A 13,124-nucleotide genomic window follows, 5' to 3' on the forward strand; every position below is an offset into this window, starting at 1 on the left:
GTTTCAAGCACATGAACCACAAAGGAAGGAACACATTGCATGGATGAAAAGAACAATTCACTCTCAAAAAAACCAAATAATCTTTAAGTGCAAGAGAGTGAAGGATAAAGAAAATTTATCTGAGCAACCAACTTGATGGCTAACTGTGAGTACAATTCCACTTAAAGCAAAGCACTGCAAAATTCTGTTCCATAGTTGCAAGACAGCAGCAAGTTTATGCTCTAGTCACCTAGTCTTGATACCTGTGGTAATGCAAAGAGAAAGGGCTGTTGAGCCCAGAAAAAACCCAGTAGATATTCATGATTCATTTTTTTTACATAGGTGGTGTGCAGATGTCCAAGGGAGCTTAGGCAAGAAACAATAAAAAACTAATTCAGCACCTTAATCATCCAATTGACTTGCTACGTAGAGACTCACACATTTCAATAACAATACAATTGCTAGGCTACCCTGCTTGCAGTGGTCCAACAGACCACAGGTCATCTTGTATGTGTACACTTTCACAGAAGTTTCATCTTAATTTTTGCTCTTATTATATGGTATGACAACAAGAAGTGACACTAATGAAAGCAATATCAACTTCTTTGCACACATGAGAATTTTTTAATTTGTTGGATGGAATTAGAAAAGAAAAATAATTTTTAAAAAGTCACTATCATGTTCCATTTCTATCTTCTCACGCGCTGCCCAAAGAAAGTAACAATTATATAAAAATAATCCTCCTCCAAATCTAAATAAGTGCCTAGGAAGCATGAACTTTCTGACTAGGGACTAATATAGTTGAAAAACTCCCCAACTATTTAGACAAATTGGCAAAGCAAAAACTTATCTGCTCATGAAATTGAAAGAAAATTGCTTTGTCCTGCATAGTCTGGGTGGTGCTCGCTGAACCCATCCTGTATGTATCTTCTGCACTGCCCAACAACTAAGTCCTCCTGCCACATTTTGTAGTTTTCTAGACCACCCACTGAGATGTGGACACACAAATCACACACGTGCTGGGAATGCCTTCCCTGCACTGAAAGCAATATCAGCATTACAATCTTATTGCTTACACAGTTAGGTTCTTAATACAACTTACTGAGCTTTTCAATACCTTTGCTTCCTTAATGGTTTGTACATAGTCTCTCTACTGGCCATTACATACTTAAGGATTTGAAAGGCAAACACAACTGTTGGACAACCTCACTACTATCCGACTGAAAATATTTTTAGCAGTTTTTTCCTACATTTCTTTTCCTCCCCTGAACACCCAGACTTGATTTCTAGGTCTTAATCAAAAGGTACAACTGATAGCTTCACAAACCTATTATTTCATCAAGAGGATCCAGACCTTGAATTACGTTTCCCTGTGAGCAATGATAAAAGGTAATCATTCATTCCTCACTGTGATGACATGAGTGAAGTTTACTAATGGCAATTCCAGCTTTATAGTATCAGTTCTCTGAAGGAACATAGGAAAATGGAAAACCACTTGCTGTAACATTCAGGAAAGAGGTATTTCCAGTCAGAATTACACAGGTTGATGAGGAAAAGATTCCTTCTGCTGTATTCAGACCGATATTTCACTTTTTCCTTTCCATTTTTCCAGTCTGTAAATTTGAACAGTGAAGAAGGAAAAATGCAAGATTATCACTGTGCAGTAGAATAAATCAGCTGATGTAAAACATAAACTATAAATAAGATGCAATATTCAAAATAATTCCTTCTAAGTATTCCCAAAAATATTGTTTTACTGTGGCAATACATAGCTTACCTGTTCAAGCTCAAGCAAATGCAAGGCCGTTACACAATTGTGCTTTGATGTTCATTTATCTGCTCACTCAAAACACACAGAGATCCTTATAAATGTCATTGCTTTAGCTGTGTTAAAGCACTGATTAACTCCCAAACACACACAAAAGCACTGCAGATATGCAAGTTTTAGTCCCCATCACCAGTTTATAAGCCTTTTATGTTCAACAAGTAAAGGTTCTTTGTCCAGTATGCAGAATAGCTTCCTGGCTACATGACAATCCAATGCATACTGCTTAACAATTTATTGAGACTCACAGAAGCACATGGCTTGACCTTCTTAAATTCTGGAATATGTTTTGCACTACTTATTTCTGCAGTTCCTACTAGATCCTACCATGACTGAAAGTCTGACAAAATTTTCACTGCAAGCCTCAATTTTGGTGCCTTGCACTACAGTCAACTGTGCAACTGTGCAATGGACCTATGAGCTAAAACAAAAGTAGTAACCCCCACTATAGACTCAAACACGAGTTTTTGAAAAAAAAAGAAAAAAAAACAAACATAAAACCACACATGGTTTGTTGTTAAAACGCAGGTGGTAAAAGATGGAAAATGATATGTGTGAACAAACACAGCATGAAACAAATCCAACATACACCAGAGAAGAGTCTGGCATAAGATAGTGCATAGAACAACTGATGAGGGGAGTTTTTGGACCATTCTACAGCTTTCACATTAAGTCTGTAAACTAAGTAACAGGGCTTGAAACCAAAGAGTCACTGAAGTCACCCCAAAATACTAGTACAGTTTCTAAGAAAACAAGGTGATACTTACCAAGAAAGGACCAAAGATCCAAACCAGACTGTGAATGTACTGTATTTCACTGTGAGAACAGGAAAGAAGGAACATGGGACAAGGCAAAACCCAAGAACTTAAACGCAAGAACTCATTATTTCCTGCTCCCAGACTAAAAGAAAAATTAACAGAAACATATTGGGATCTCCAAATGCACTATACTGTGTGTACTTTGCTTCTGAAATTAAAAGCATGGCCTTAACCTAAAAAACACACAATGAGAAGGAGACAGGAGGGGAATGGTCAGCCCTATCTTACAATCCACTGTAGTATTTTTTAAGAGAAATATGAATGAATGAGGATTTGTTTCTGCATACAAAATTAGATGAAAATAGCTATTTATTTTTTACTTTATATCAACACTTAGTAACTCCTATCAGAAGTTGGTAAAAAAGTCAACACACACACACACACACACACACACACACAACTGCAACTGCAGTCTATTTTCTTTCTCTCACTGGTTGAAAATTTAAGAGTTTAAAGATAATCCACAACTCGCATGAAATTCAGCACTAACTTGTTGCTGTAAGTGTTGTCATCTCCCTTTTATACTATTATCCTATCTTATACCTCTCTTCTCAGAGCACAATAAAGCTTATCTGGTACTTTAAGGGTAAAATTATTAATTTCACCATTTAACTGAAACAGTACAATAGCCATACTAGAAGTATCATGGGATTCTTCCCCTCCCGAATCTCAGTGAGTTTTTACCACAAAACTTAGAAAAGTCAAAATGGACAAAATACGATCGGAATTGCATTGAATCTAGTATGACTAAAAGATAGGAAGTTGAACACACACTAGTAGACCAAAAGTTTTTAAGGTTGCTTTTAGATTTCCAAACATTTTCATATAAAATAATCAATAAAAATTGAAGTTTATCCCCTTCACATGCACCTCCTCCCCCTCCCTACCATCACCTGCCTTATGTTAAAAGTAACTTAAAAATTACACTCCTCCCTCCCCCTCTCCAATTGCACATTAAGACATAGACTTAAAAGAACAATATAATGCTTCAAGTATGCTTCATGCCAATCGTCAATAAGAGTCATAACATTACTGAAAAAGTACACTTAGGAAGTCTAAGAAGGACTTCCTGCAGAGTCTAGTCAAACGACGTTTTAAATAAGAAAAGAGACCCTCAACCCAATCCTCCCCGCCCTCTCAAAAACAGTAAAGTGTAAAATTTTCTTTGGAATTAAAGAAACAGTATTAAGATTTACCATCTGAATAAGAAATAACCCAATAGGAATTCAGTTTTACAGTGCTGCACAAACTGCACACGTGAAACAGTAAGTCATACAGATACCACTGTTCAGCTCTACACATACAGACTACACATGGCATATAAGCATGCACATGGCATACTGGCCTGTCCAGAAACAAGATACATTTTTTTTAAGGCTGGTAAACTTCAATAAACTTTTGCATCCAGAAGTATTTAATTCTTTTCTCTTCTTATTGGGGGATTTGAACTTACAATAGAAGGGTTGTGATTTCATGAAGAAACCATCAGCAACATGAGAGCACAGAGCTTTGATGTGAAACTGAGTACACATCCCCTCATGTGATCACACCTAAACAGGGATCTTGGTTTTAAGGAATCACTGATGATAGGAAAGAATATTTATTTTTAAAGACAAGAAATCCTTCTGGAAACACAAGCAAGTTACTAAACAGAAAATAAAATCCAGAAAGTGTAAAAATGCATGTGTGTGTATATCTATATACAGATGCATGTATAGGTGTATACACACACACATATACAATATCATATATGTCTTTATTCTAACATGTAACTGTAAAATAACATATTTTCTACTTTTAAAATAAAGAGTTTTAGTTCAGCAGTTGTATAAAGGCCCAACAAAAAAAATAGAAATCAAATCCCCAAACAAACTAAGCAGACCATATACTCAAGGAACAAAGAAAAATGTTATGCAAACAGCTTCATGGTAAAATGAGTTGCACACTGGTAACAGAGGAGTGTTGAAACTCATAGTAATAAATAGCTCCAAATCAAGAATTTTCTACAACATCCCCTTAGAAGACAGGACCAGTAATTCTTCTTTTACCATAATCCTGCAAAACACCTTCAGTCATATATATATTTAATTTTATAACATTAAAACAGACACAAGAATGTAGACTGTAAAAGATGCTGGATTCAGAACAGTATACATAACATTTTTTGTTAGAAGTCCTAAAGTTTTATTCACTAAGGCTAGACAGCAAGTCATATGATCCTATTCGGTGCATTTTCTACCGTAGTCAAGATCAATAAATGGATAAACCTGCGGTCCAACCTGCTGTGGTCCAGCCCGTGGCAGACGGGAAACAAATTAAGAGGACCACTACTCCATCCCCAACATTGTGTCTTGTTTTTTGGAAATGCAGAACTGGAAACAAGACAGTAGTGTTTTAAGTGACTAAATAAAGACAGCAATAAATGGCATTTTAACATCAGTAAGGTTACTAGGCTTGTGATAGTACTGCATCAAAAGAGTGCACATGGGACTCCACTATTTGCAACATCTGGTAGTGTCATTCAGTGGCTCACTGACTTTAGAATGCATGTATGCAATAATAAATAGATCAGTTATGCAATAAGGCAGTGTGTTGAACATGCATTCGTCTTGTGGGCTGGAACACCACAGTGAGATATGCATGATAGCATACACATTCATTATAACCAAGTATTCCTGTGTGTTTTTGTGTATTTGTTTTTCAAGGCTATCCAGGCAAACTCTTCCAGCGCATTTTCTTCTTGAGAAGAACAGTTCTGAGTCTTGTCACTTTTACTCCCTTATCAAGAGATGATGATTGGCTTTAAAGAAAAATAAAGCTGAGGAGAGTTATTTTGTTTTTTCCCCCTGTTTTGGTTGCATCATTGTGAATTTTTCATTTAAAGAACAGTTTTCAATGCAACCAGGTGCTGAATGCTCAGGAGGTTCCAGATGTTTCCAGATAACTCTGTAGTTTACGGACTGTGCTTTTGTCCAGTGAACAAAGATCAAAGTCAAAGGTTGTATTTGTGATATGAAAGTGTCCAGTTTCTTCTATAAGATTTACTATCTGAAAGGAAAGAAAAAATGCAGTTGAAAATTTTATCAGTTTTTACATGCCCACTGTATTAACATGTCATTAAGCATCATAAGAAAGACCAGTTGCCCAAGTTTTGTAGGTTAAACCATTGTCCTTACCACTCACTTTCTTTCTGACATGAACTCTGAGTTCCAGAGTACAGTACTTCTGGGTTGGGTGGGATTATTCTACACCAGCCAGCTGTTCCAGCAAACATTACCAGTGAGAATATATCTTTCAAAAGTTAAAAGAAAATCTCCGTATTTTCTAAGTCAGTCTTAAAAAAGAGTAACATCTCACTCCCATCTCACCCCTCAAGCCCCACCCCAAAAAACACCTCAGATAGATCTCCAGATTATTTACTGTGTACATAGCTGCTAAGCAGGATGCTTTGGAAAATAATTGGTATAAGCCTTTCTGCAAGCAAGGGAAAGAAATAAATGCATTTAGAATCTAGTCCATATCAAACAAAAAACATATTCAGGAATTCTCACATGAGCTGTTAGTTCACATACTAGCAATTATTTCTTAACACACTTAAATGATCTTTTTTAAACCAAAACAACCACGAAAGACTCCAACTAATGGCGTAAGACTGCTTCTGGTGACTACTTAGGTATAATCCCAGTTTTCTTTCAAACAGCAAACAGAAGACTTGTTAAGAGTTTTTGAGAACAACAGAGACTAAACCAACTCTCCTACGAGGAAAGGCTGGGAGATCTGGGACTGTTCAGACTGAAGAAGAGAAAGCTCAGTGCCAATTTTATGAATGTGCAGAAATACTTGAAATACTTGGAGGATACAAAGACTGAAACAGTCTCTTTTCAGTTGTGCCCAGTGACAGAACCAGAACCAAAGAGCACACAATGAAACACAACAGGTTATCTCTGAACATGAAGAAACACTTTTTTGCCTGTGAATCAACTAAGCACTGGCACAGGCTGTTCAGAGAGTTTATGAAGTTTCTGTTCCTGGAGATATTTAAAAACCATTTGACACAGTCCTAGGCAAATGGTTCTAGCTGACCCTGCCTAAGCAGGACAGGTCAGACCACATGACTATCAGACGTCCCTTCCAAGCTCAACTCTTCTATGATTCTGTGAAATCAACAGTACAAATGTAACTTGTGCCTTTCTGTAGTTTTGACATTTTTAGCCTTTGAATTGCAGTCTAAATTTTTGAAGAGTGATCATAGTCAATAGAGAATTGCTATAACAAGTAGCTCCAGGTGTGTTACATTCTAGGATGTGCACCTGCTTAAAAGAAAACCCCAAACAAAACTAAACATTCAGGACCTTGGAAAGCTAAAGCATTAATTGTCAGAGAGGGCTAACACAGTGCCAATATACCAGGTATATGAAGATGTTCTTATGAGTTGTTTCATTCTGTCATGGTTTTGCATGGAGCTGTTTCTCGTAATGGGGAAGGGGCTGTAAAGATGGCTCCTGTAAGAAGTTGCTCAAACTCTCCCCAGCTCTGAGCCAGATCCACTCCTGGGGCTGAGACAATTAGGCACCTCCACGATCACTTTTTAAGAAGAAGAACCTGGAAGAGGAGGGTTTTTCCTCTTCCTTCTTGCTCTTCTTTCTTCCTTCTTTTCCAGTTGCTGGTGGTGGAAGGAGTTGGAGGAAAGAGAAGTGACCATATGGAAATCAAGTTCAACAAGGGAAAAAGAGGAGGAGGTGTGCTGGAGCAGACTCCCCTGCGTCTCCCCCTGTGGAGAGCAGTGGTGAAACAGATTTTTTTTTTGCATTTTGTAGAGGATCCCAGACCAGGGGCGGTGACTGTGCCGGGAGGAGACCATGAATTTGTGGGAGGGCAGAATTGCAGCAGAAGGTGCCTGGAATGCTGCTGGCTGCAGAGGAGTCCCACACTGGAGGATTTTGTGAGTGGAAGCTGTAGCTGTTGGAAAGAACTCACATTGGAGAGGTTTGTTAAGGACTGTGTCCCGTGGGAGGGATCCTGCTTTGGAGCAGGGGAAGAATGTGAGGAGTCTTCCTCATCTGAGAAGAGAGGAGCAGCAGAGCCCATCTGACTGACCACATCCCCCATTCCCTACCCTCCCACACCACCGAGCAGGGAGGAGGTAGAGATATTGGGAGCAGTGAGCTGGGCCTGGGAAGAAAGGAGAGATGAGGGAGGGAGATCTTAAAGTGCTGGTTGTATTTTTCTCACCATCCTGCTTTGATTTTGCTTTTTGCCTGTTCTGTTTCTTGTAGGTAGTAGAATAAACTTTCCTACTTTCCTCTCTAAGTCAAGTACTGGAGTCTGTTTTGCCCAGAACCATAATTAGCAGCGAGCCCTCCCTGCCCTTGACTCAATCCACAACAACCTTGCTTATCTTTTTACCCGCATTTAACCGGGGCCTCTGCCATCCTAACGAGAGTGGGGGTGGATGGGGAACACTAAGCAAAAGACTGTAGTGGTGCTTCATTGCTGGCTGGGCAAAACCATGACACATTCCAAGAGACAGACAACCCCAAGTGAGCACACAGAAAGGTACCACATTCTGAAGGGGACCTCTGGGTAGTGTCATGGACTGACAGAAAGCTGTTTTTCTCAAGTCTTTCCTTTCTCAAGCACTCAAGAGAGGCTCAATGTCCCATTTGCACATTTCGATTTGAAACATGTTTTGTTCTAGGGTTTCCACATAATACTGCTACTGAAATGCTACTGCTGGATGTTCTTTGCTTCTTTGAGCTTTATTATGTTCACTGTAATGCCTTTTCCACAGCTGAAGGAGGTGCAGATGTATGAACACATGGCTTAAAGACCATTCTTTAAAGTGACTATGATGATGATGATAAATGAAATATTATCTTTGTCTTGTCAGGCAGGGAATGACACAGCCCAGGGTGGATATGACAGAATGGAAATAAGACAAAATAATGAGAAAATTCCTGTTAGAGTAAAAATAACCCTTTCCAATCATTTCGCATTTTACATTTGGGAAAAAAGTAAAATCTGTTTAATTTTGCTTGCAGCTGTAAAAATTCTGAAAGTACTCAAGGAACAGTCCTGCTTGTACTAACACTTCATTTAAATCTGTGTTTCTGCTTAATTTTTTTTTCTGTATGAGAATTTTTAATCTAAAATGGCCAATTTAATTTGCCCACTTGTTGATTCATACATTCTTGAACCACTTCTTCATCTCCTACTGTTCTGTAGTTAACATGAGAGAAAAAATCCCAAACGGGACAAAACTGTTACCAGAAGAAAACTCCAATGTGTGTTGTCATTTTTGGCACTCTTGAGCCTCACTTAAGAGAGAAACTAGAGCCTCCTTTTTAAACTTAGCAATCTCAGGCTTAGCCTCCAAATACCCACTGTGTGATAAATAAATGGCTGCACAAGAAGTTTATGAAAGCCAAGCCCAGAAAGATGTCACCACTCTGAAGAACTCCAACACTTTCTTGTATTACAGTGGAAGAATATCACCCCTCATGAATTCCACAGCAACATACTCAACTTCAGAAACAAAACCTCCATAAAAGTGTTAACTCATGTATTTTTCAACAGCATTTATACGATTTAATAAATGATAAGCACTTTAATTCATTGGGTTCTGCTTTGAGCTTTTGTGCTGTAGGCCAAGGGAAATATAAACATTTTAAACATATCCCTCATCCAGCCCTAAAGAAATATAGCCACTATGTCAGGCCATCTGGTAAACCAGACTGAAACGAACGCCAAGAGTTTAATGGATGTAAAAAATGTATCAAGATAAACCAGACAGCTCAATGAAAAACACCTGCCTGTGTGCCAGTCAATGAGGAATCCATGACTTACAGTATAAGCATATGCATCCTTATTCTATTCAGAAACACTTGAAAAAGAATAAAAGGTTGAGATTAGTTGCCAGGAAGTCTTACAGTTGTAATATTAAAAACACAGCATCAAAATGTTTTATTCCAAGAGCTCAGGCTGCAAAGAACAAAAATATCCTATTTGTTCCTGCTGTAGGAAGCTTTGCTTTTCTGCTGTGATGTACATCTCTGTTTACATAATGTCTCTCCAGCTCAGTTTCATCATTGTCCATCATAGTACAACTATTTATCTGCCTTTAAACAAGCAAATGAGTGTGTCTGTTTAAGGAAACCAAAGTGCAACTAATGACACAGTTAATTTTTCAATTTATGGAGGAGTTTAAGCCATGTGATAGCTTCCAGATGCACAAGCTTCCCCTTGCAGAATTCTCAGAATGTAGTAGTCATCTGAAGTTGAGCACCTGTCTAGTATTTGCTCTGAGATTTTTTTCCAGATGGACATACAACTTCTGATGCCTGAAAATAAGAGGCAAAGTCTTACCAGAAATCTGGTTGCCTTTCATGGCATCATGCTAGCATCATCTATACTGAAACTACAGAGTTAGGAATTCAGCTTTATCCAGCTATATTTGAATATATGGGATATACAACATTAACATCTGATTACAGACTCAGACATATCTACTATTTCACTAGGTATCAAAGTTTAAAAAAAAAACCAAAACTTGTCACTGTAACTCAAACCGTTTTTTATAGTGAAAGATGGTGGAAGAGTTTTCTTTTGAAAATGTTATTTCAGACCAATCTCTGTCTAGCCATGGTCCAATAGTCAGACAAGAATTGCTCAGGTCACTCTTAAAGGACTAATTACTTGGTCAAATATTCTTTTTCACCTGCCTTCTCCTTCTTGGGCAATTCTCAACAAGGGCAAGCGTAGAGTCTTACATTTGGGAAAGAATAACCCCATGTACCAGTAAAGTTTGGGAAATGAACTCTTAGAGAGTAGTGTAGGGGAAAGGGACCTGGGGTCCTGGTCAATAGCAGGATGAGCATGACCCAGCAATGTGCCCTTGTGGCCAAAAAGGCCAATGGCATGCTGGGGTGTATTAGAAAGGCTGTGGTTAGTAGGTTGAGAGAGGTTCTCCCAGTCAACTCTGCCCTCGTGAAACCACATCTGGAACATTATGTCCAGTTCTGGGCCTCTCAGCTCAAGGATAGGGAGCTTCTAGAGAGAGTTCAGCACAGGGCCACAAAGATGGTGAAGGGAGTGGAGCATCTCCCTTATGATGAAAGGCTGAGGGAGCTGGGCCTCTTTAGATTGGAGAAGAGGAGACTGAGGAGTGACCTCATTAATGTTTACAAATATGTAAAGGGTGGGTGTCAGGAGGATGGAGCCAGGCTCTTCTCAGTGATGTCCAATGATACAACAAGGGGCAACGGGTACAAGCTGTAACACAAGAGGTTCAAAAGAAACATAATGAAAAAGCTTCTTCTCTGTGAGGGTGACAGAGCACTGGAATAGGCTGCTCAGATGGGTTGCTGAGTCTCCTTCTCTGGAGACATTCCGAACCCACCTGGACAAGTTCCTGTGTGACCTAGTCTAGGTGGTCTTGCTCTGGCAGGGGGGTTGGACTAGATGATCTTTCAAGGTCCCTTCTAACCCTTAAGTTTCTGTGACTCTGTATGTGAGAGTATCACTTTACAGCAAGATTATTTAAGTACAGATCCTGCCACTTGAAGTTCAGTATCAAATGTCTCTTGCCTCCTCCCTTAGTGGATTTATTTCAGCTTCCTTTAACAAACTGGCTCAAAGAGAAATATCTCTCTTGGGAAAGAGCCACATTCTCAAAAAGATACATTTTTCTCATTTCCAACTTGGCTGCATTCCTGTTGGCTGTCATGCCTATGGACTTGGTAACAACCAAGATTGCAAAAAGCTGTCCTCTCCTTCTCAAATGCCTGAGCATAAGTTTCAAAATCCAGTGCATTTAAATTATCAATGCCTTCATTCTTCTCTTGCAAGTGTCTTGGCTTAAAGTTCCCTAAAAGTCTGTGGGCAGCAAACTTAGACATGTGCAAATGATTATTACCTGTCCTAACAAACTAATCCTATCACCATTACAGTTCAACACCACCACCCACCACCTCTAAAACTCTTGCATCTATTTTCAGTTTTCTGCTAAGTATTTTGGCACTTTGTCACTCTTCTCGTATCATTACCATCCCTTTCAGCAGTTCTATTCTTTTCTCTCCTGACCTTTGTAATTCCTATAGTCTATATATATATTATCTTTCTGGGTCTACAAGTCTCACATTAATTCCTAAAAACTTACACAGCTTTTTACTTTTTTTCTTTTCTGTGTTCACTGGCAGTAGACAGGTTAACTACATAGCTCCAAAGTAGTAATGCCCCTGAAGATGGGATGATAGCTCATTTGTAACAGAGAAGCACTGATTGTCTTCAAGTTACCCATTCAATATTGTGAATATATTTCTGTAAACTGGTAAATTGCAGAATATTGTGAGATTAAAGTCTTTAAGATTAAACTTCTGGATTTTTTTTTTAAACAAAACATACTCAACATATTTGATTTATAAGAGCATAGACCCTTTCCTAGCTAAGACTGGCTAACAATCAGCAAGTAACACAGCTCTTTCGTTGAGTTCTAGCAGACCTCTGTAGCCACTATTATGCAGTTAACACCTAACAGTACAAAACTGCACAGCTGTCCTAGCCTGCACAGTCCAGCTAGAAATCCAGCTTTCACTGGGGCTGGATTGACAGCCTGCACTTGCTCCAAACCAAGGGAAATAACCTGCAAGGACAGTCTCCTAGGAAACAAGGCAACACTATGCTATGAAAGTCATGGAATACAGTATTAATATTAAACTTTTCATACAAGTTCTCAGGTGAAGGTCAACTAATGAATGCTTTCTCTTGTCTGATAAGAGAAAGAAGTTTAAGAAAAAAAGTTTCAAGAGAAAAAAGTTAATCTTCAGCTTAAAATGTATAAGAATATACTGTTGTCATTTACTCAGAACAGGATACTTAAATTTCCATCTCATTTTTTTTTTTCACACAATTTTTCTTTGTGTTTGTAACTTCTCATGAAGCCGACAACAGAACCCTGAGACTGCATATGTGCTGGATGACTTAATCATTTTTCTAACAAAGGTAAGTATTTCTTCCCCACCAAATGCACTTCAATGTTACTAGATACGAAAGAGGATTATGGATTCAACTTGAACCATCTTATTTGCTTGAAAAATATTTCTTAGGATGACAGAAGAACTCCAATTGGAAGGGATTTTGCTCAGCTATGGGAACAGATCAGGCTGCTCTGGGCTTATTCTGTTGGGATTTCAAAAGCTCCAGGGATGGAGACACCACTATCTCCCCAGGACTCTGTTTCTCTGTTTAATCAGCTTTGTGGAGAAGAATACATTTATTGCTTGGTTTCACCTTTCCTTTACATAAAATGTTTTGAAGGTGTTTTTTATTCTTTAAAATTTCACATGAAGCCACCTAAACCCTGTACTCTCCAGGCTGTCAATTCAGCCCCAGTGAAAGCTGGATTTATGGCTGGACTATGCAGGCTACAGCAGAGATGCAGTTCTGTACTAGCAGCTGGTAATTACATAATACTGGCTACAGAAGTCTATGAGAACTGAAATAAT

General features: G+C 38.6%; 1 protein-coding gene across 3 annotated transcripts in view; it reads right to left on the bottom strand.

Annotated features, from left to right (window-relative positions):
- Positions 1-4,436: 4,436 nt before the first annotated feature.
- MLLT3 (MLLT3 super elongation complex subunit) overlaps positions 4,437-13,124 on the bottom strand; it is a 139,870-nt gene continuing 131,182 nt past the window's right edge. For 2 of the 3 annotated variants that reach the window (XM_062017875.1, XM_062017872.1), the window contains one exon: positions 4,437-5,670. In XM_062017875.1, coding sequence (XP_061873859.1) covers positions 5,539-5,670 — 132 coding nt within the window. In that variant the 3' untranslated portion in view covers positions 4,437-5,538. Of the gene's footprint in view, positions 5,671-9,574; positions 9,963-13,124 lie in introns of those variants that run through there. The other variant, XM_062017873.1, reaches the window with a different exon arrangement.

This window comes from Colius striatus, chromosome Z (genome assembly GCF_028858725.1).
Source record: "Colius striatus isolate bColStr4 chromosome Z, bColStr4.1.hap1, whole genome shotgun sequence".
NCBI lineage: Eukaryota > Metazoa > Chordata > Aves > Coliiformes > Coliidae > Colius > Colius striatus.